At 35.9% G+C, this 6,534-nt stretch overlaps 1 protein-coding gene across 1 annotated transcript; it reads right to left on the bottom strand.

The window, feature by feature from the left end:
* Positions 1 to 965: 965 nt before the first annotated feature.
* Positions 966 to 6,119, bottom strand: LOC131953322 (tyrosine-protein kinase receptor UFO-like). The gene is made up of 7 exons (XM_059316461.1): positions 6,023 to 6,119; positions 3,416 to 3,609; positions 2,862 to 2,967; positions 2,543 to 2,697; positions 1,838 to 1,971; positions 1,381 to 1,457; positions 966 to 1,204 (listed from the first exon to the last, which is right to left on the bottom strand). Exons 1-7 carry the CDS (start codon positions 6,117 to 6,119, stop codon positions 966 to 968), a joined length of 1,002 nt encoding a protein of 333 aa, XP_059172444.1.
* Positions 6,120 to 6,534: the final 415 nt, after the last annotated feature.

Genomic DNA, 6,534 nt, shown 5'->3' with positions numbered 1-6,534 from the left:
TTCTATAAACGCCTTGCGATAATCATCTTGAGATTTCCCATAACACGTCAACAACATCATCTTAATATATTCATTCTTCATTTGCGTTTTGTATTTGTTTTGTAATTGATGTGTTCTGTTTTGTGTCCTGTTTATTTTATATCGCCAAAATACGTGCGAAATCTCTTGAGAAAATAGCCCGTCTCTTAACATCAACTATCCCCAGACTGATTTGTTACGCCACTATCTATCACGTAGCTCCCCACACTAAGCAGACATCATAGAACGAAGTCAAACGCCACCGGAATCATCGCTCGCATGCGACAAACCGGAACATCCGAGAGTCAATACTTTAAGTTTAAAACTTGTGTCGAAGCGACTGGAGATGACGTGAGTGTCTTAAAATCAAACTATAAAAACCATTAATATTGCAAAATATGGAACTCTTCTTTCTGGCATAGACCCATCTTTTTCAATTTGATGAGACAACCGTCAAAAGCCACCTGCATAATCGCCTACTTGCAACAAAGAGAACAGTTAACAATTAGGCCCAAATGACTCAAGATGATGAGAGTGGCAAAAGATGTAGGTGGCAATACCAACATATTCCCACCCAAAAAAATTTAAAAAACCCTAACTGAAGTATACCGATCACATACCTAGACTGGACAACATGTTAAATACAGACAAAATTATAAATCCGCTCTAGTCCAGTACGTTTTGGATTGGCTTACACATGTTTTATACAACATACTTTTGATGTGAGTTTAATTATTTTTTTAAATTACAATTGATAATCCTAATATCTAAAACTTTATACTCCGCTAAAACTAGTTAAAATCTGATTTTAGTCTGATAACTGAAAACCAAATTGTTTTAAATCTATTAATTTCTGTTAACGTGGCATAACATTAAAATAATCTTACTAGGCCCCATAATACTTTTAATTTTTAAATCCGACAACACACATAATGTATATGAATAAACTACAATACGGAGATTTCTTCATAGTTATCAATTACATTTGAATAGACCCTGTCTGGTGTATCTGTAGTGGACACATCTTGATTAGGTACATTAGAATTATAATTGTAACCATCTATGGCTTGTATGTAATCCATGTCTAAAGCTGAAGGCGAAGCTTGAGAGTTTGTGCCTTCATCAGCAGATCCACAGAGAAATCTGCAATCGGGGATGGTCATCACCACGTCGAGACGTTTCTTAACTGTACAGATGTTGTCACTGTTAAAGTGTGAGCTTCCTTCTGTTTGTATGTTACCGCAGTTTGGGTAAGTCACGTTACTGTCCGTATTTGCAGTCTGGGTTAGGGTTTCTCCTTGCCTGTTATCTGTTTGATCCACGCTTTCGTCTTTGACCTGACAAATGATTCTCAAAAAAGACCGTAGAACTCCTCGAGAGATTGAAAATTTGGCCTGAGACCTGTATCAACTTGCCAGCAGGACGTCATGACCCCGTATCTTTTGTTGGAAGAAGAATATTTAAGTCAACTCTTTTTGTAATGTAAGCTTACATCTTGTTCGTCGAATTTATTGCATATGTATATTATGTAAGTATTAAAAAGTCTACTATTTACTATATATCTTTGAAACATCTTGCATATGTTAATAGTAAGATTAATGCTGAAATCCATGGGAAAAGGATAATTTTTTAAAATTAAAATATTTACAAATAGAGAGGTAAAGTTTTGAAAATCATATTAGGTATGAAAAGGAGAGTCCTAGCCTAACGAAGCAAATGAATAAATTTTAAATAAAGATTTAAAATCTTACAGGAATAACTGAAATACAATCTAGACAACGTTATTAAAGTAACAGATAACTCAAACACTTAGACTTACATCCTGACTGGGCAGAAGTACGGCCTAGCCAGACGACTCTGCTGCAGATAGCCGTGGACTTCAGAGTTCTGTAGACCAGGGTAGGGAATCAGACCACGGGTCAACAACTCCCACAGCACGACACCAAATGACCACTGGAAGGAATTGGTGTTTTATCAATCTTAATTATTTATTTAAAATACTACTTGAATTATTGAGTCAAGTTAAGGAAAATGTTTTCACAAAATAGATAGCTACGTGTCAAGGTAATTTAGATTGATATTCTACGTGGATATGCCGAGAAAAGAACAATCTAGAAGGCAGAAGTTATTTGGTTTCTGGAACTTTTTCTCCTAGTAGGGTTGCTTTCCCCGGTTGACGAACCCCGAGCAGGGGTCCATAATTTTCAGGATTTTTTTGAATTAACAATCATTTGCTCTCCATCGCAAACACGTCATCATCTATATATTTACACTACAAGGAATTACCAACAGGTTGCCCTTCATGTTAAGACACAGTGCTGTTCATAGTGTGTAAACATCCTTCTCAACTTAAAAATTCTACAAATAATTTTGAAAGCATCTTCACATTTATAATATCAATAATACCACAATACATCGTTACATTATTAAATTTAAATAGTTAAAATGATTTGCTTTTAAAACATATTTTATAAATCTAAATAATTTTTCATAAAACAAGTTTTTAAAATATGTTAAAACTCACAACGTCCGACTTGGTAGAGTAGCAGCCAACCTCAATACTTTCTGGAGCCATCCAACGTATGGGTAACATTGTTCTGTTGGTGCTGGTGTAGTAGCTAGAGCCGTACACTGATCGGCACAGGCCAAAGTCTCCAATCTTTACACGTAGCCGGTCATCTAGACTAAAGCAATACAATACAAAACACGTTGTCACATACCACCATATACATGATGTAGTTAAATTAAAGCAATTTCTCCAAACTTTTCAGTTAGCCACACTCTTGTTTTATGTATGAGAAACTACTCTTTGCACTTTTTCTAACGCAAATAGCAAAACTTACAGTTTCTGGCAGCCAGATCTCTATGAACAAAGTCCCTGACACTGAGGTACGCCATGCCGCTAGCGATATCTGCCCCGTACTTCAGGGCATCAGAGAACTTCAGAGTCTGGAAAAGTGCGAAAAAAAAAAATAAAGTTGATTCGCTGAATCAAGTTGTGTGCCTATACTGAGACAATGGTAGTTAGGTCTACTCAAAACGTTAAAATAAGTTATTACTTTGAGTGCTAGACCGTAGTTCAGATTACGCGCTAGATTTAAATACAAGATTACTATTATATGTTTTGAAAATAATCTAACACCCGTATAAAGACGATTTCAGATATAATATAATAGATCTATGGTAGTTTTATAAGTCAACTTAGCAAAGTTTAAGCTATACTAAGTTTTATGTTCTGCAATATTCATAGGAAAGTTTTAATAATTTTGTTTTTAAAATGTATCTTATTGTTTAATATTTAAAATCTCGAAATGAAAAATATATCCCCTCTCTGAATTAAACAGATTCTAGTATTATGTAAAAAAAACCATTGTACTTTATGTAAAATATATCTTACAACAGACTGGTCGCGTATAAATGTAAGGAGCGCCCCGTTTGACATATACGGCAGAACCACGTAAAGATTGTCTGGTCCATTTTGTGCCAGCCCTACAAGGCCGAGAACTCGTGGGTGCTGAAAATCTTTCATCATTAAAGTATTTAAAGCTTCTTGAACAAAGAGTTCCTGGTTTTCGCAGTCAGATTTAGTACCTGTTCGTTAAAATGTTTCGAATATATTAGATACAAATTTTGAACATATAAAATCAAATTGAAGTTTTAACTCGTATCTTGAACTTACATCTCATCGTTTTAACTGCAACTTTTACGCAAGGCGATTCTGGGTTAGATGTCAGTAGTGCTTCATACACACATCCAAAGTTTCCTTTAAAAAAACATAAAGTATACAATTCGGGGGTGTCACCACGAAGTGCCGCACCGGGTAAAACCCGACCTAGCGACGCCACTGCCAAGCAGTAACGCCTCTTATATCACCCATCTGATCATATCATAGGTTACTGGTCAATAATCCTACTAAGATCCATTATATTTCTTTTTCCTTAGTACAATGGATGCAGGAAATATGTATTGATATCTCATTTTGAAATTGAGATATCGTAATAATGCTAGCTGGAGAAATCAGGCTTTATGTGTTTATACTAATATTTATATTAGGAAAAAAAATGTCCCACCCTTCATTGAAAAATTGTGGAGCGGTTTTTATCGGTCACTGATTCTTTATGGTATAAGTTTTACCGTTACATTGCGTACATAATAATATATTAATACAAAAATAATCGGTTTCTTTTTATAATTGTTAAATGATTTATCTACTCACCATTTCGGTGTAAATACTTTCGACTTACTTTCCCCCCCCCCCCCCCCCCCCATTTTGGGCTTTTACCGGTCACGACTCTTAATTGATAAAACTGGACAAGACCCTATTGGCAAAGAAATTTTTAAAAAGCGCTAAAAGGGATAGATTGGACACGCCTTCATCGAACTAGCAAAATCACTAGATAAGCTCAAGGCTGGAACCCCCGAGTAGGTAGGCCAAAACAAACTTTGAGAAGGTCAGTTGTCAATGAAGCAGAAGCAACTCAAAAATCATGGGGCAGCTTTTAAAGAAAGTGCCCCAAACCGAGTAAGATGGTGAGGTGTAGTTGCGTCCCTATGCTCCACAAGGGGTACACATGAATGACGGGGTTGGCCTTTTTTTCGTAAGTATTTTAAATAATCAATGTAGATAACAGTAAAATCACGCTATAAAGTCTTGTATTTTGTAGTGTTAATTTTTTAACTTTGGTAGTCTATAATAAAAATATAGTAGTTTAAAATGTTTTTAAATTTTTCTCTGCTAACTTTGGTGCCCACCCCAACCCGATTTATTTCTACGCTACTCCTTTTAAAAGGAACGTTTAATTATTTAACCTTAAGCTTGAAAAACTGAAGAATAAGTGTATGCATTAAAAAATCCAATTTAAAAATATTTTAAAATCGTATAATTCAAAAAGGGAAATGATGTTATGTTAATTAACTTAAAGCTGTGCCGAATGCATGAAAATTTTAATTCCCACATTAAACAAGGTAATTAAAAAGTCTAGTGACAATTTTAGCGCAATTTCCTTATGTTATCTAAAAATAGCTCTGTCGTAGCGTAAATCAAGAGCAGGGTTAGTAAAACCATTGGTTAAAATACATGTTTTATTTACAATAGAGTTACATGACTAAAATCCATTGCGCGTCTAGCTACTGAACGTGATGACGCAGCCATTGAACGTGATGGTGCAGCTATTGAACGTGATGACGAGTGTGGTGTGGTTGGAAAAAATGCCTACTAATTCGGTCCAAATTTTAATTAATTTAAAAAAATTTGTGACCGAACGAAAGGATATTTTTGAAAACTTTCTTCGGCAATATTGTTCTAAATTATGACAGGAATCGATTGGTACATGTTTCAAGTCGCTAAGTGGTCTAGTTGCCGAGATATGGGCGAAAAAACTGCATTTTTTTCGAGGTTTTTTGGCTTTTCCGGGAAATCGATGAAAGAAACCCGGAATTTTTATAGCCTATGTTCATCCTCGTAATTTGCTTAACATAATTGCTTTTGGAACTAGTCATTGATATTGCTTCGTTGAGGAGGAGATACGACTTAAAGCTGCGGACACACATCCATCCATCCATCTATTCATACATTCATACATCCAGAAATGACGGGTTAATAAACGCAATTCTCCAGAATGGAAATTGCGCTAAAAACCCTAAGGGGGGTCGGCGTGGTCGAGTCGGTAAAGCTCATGGTTGCTGGGGGCAGCCACTCTTCTAGGAGAGACAACTCCAAAAATAAAACATCTGCTGCCTTGTAGTTTGTTCTTGGTTGGACAAAGGCTATGGAAGCAAATCCAACAAGAAAAGCAGGCTGAAATCGGAGTCAATGGCCTCAATGGTGCATAACCAGTTGACACGTAATCCTTAGTTGCGATGGAAGCAGGGTCGAGTCGGCAAAGCTCATGGTTGATACATTCGAAAAAGTCTCGAGTTCAAACCCAGATAAGGCTCGATCCCTCCCAACACTAAAAATTAAGAACGAAGAAGAAGAAAGTTTAATTGAAAGGCAGATACCTACCTTCCCCAATCAACTTCCCCACTGCCAGCCGGTTAAACTGGATGATAATTTTGTCTAGGTCTGCCTTTTTCTCTATCTCAGGAATCATATTTGACATCGGTATCATTGTGACGTCTGATAAAAAATAAATTTGAAATTTACGGATGGTTGTCACAAAATTATTTCATTCTGCCACAATGAAAACTGTATACAATACATAAGTAAATTTGATGCACTGACTTGTTGGTGAAGACAACATGTGACTCTATATAATATTTTTCTATATTCCTCATCTGGGACGCTATGATAGCTAATGTCGAACAAAGAAACCATAAAAAAAAGACAATTGGCCACTTGAAACGAATTCAAGTAAGTGCTGGGGTATACTTCCCGAGTGATTAATGTGACCATAACGAAGTTAATCTACGAGACGAGTGAATAATCCAAAGCTATAAGTGTAAAGTATTTCAAAAATACGTGTGATACAGCCAAACCTTACGATCCCCGACAAAGTTAATGTTTTGTAATGAAGT

The sequence above is a fragment of the Physella acuta genome, unplaced genomic scaffold (assembly GCF_028476545.2).
Source record: "Physella acuta isolate Inbredline_101_S28 unplaced genomic scaffold, ASM2847654v3 ptg000916l, whole genome shotgun sequence".
Taxonomy (NCBI): Eukaryota; Metazoa; Mollusca; class Gastropoda; family Physidae; genus Physella; species Physella acuta.
Note: the sequence above shows the minus strand (reverse complement) of the source record. Positions and strands in the feature narration are given on the sequence as shown.

Excerpts from the sequence above, each read along its gene's own strand:
- LOC131953322 (XM_059316461.1), bottom strand. The coding sequence starts at position 6,119 with ATGTCAAATATGATTCCTGAGATAGAGAAAAAGGCAGACCTAGACAAA. Across the intron at positions 3,610-6,022 it reads GGGGAAGTTGATTGGGGAAG|GTACTAAATCTGACTGCGAA; the intron begins GTAGGTATCTGC and ends TTTAACGAACAG. Across the intron at positions 1,205-1,380 it reads ATCTCTCGAGGAGTTCTACG|TTAAGAAACGTCTCGACGTG; the intron begins GTCTTTTTTGAG and ends ACATCTGTACAG.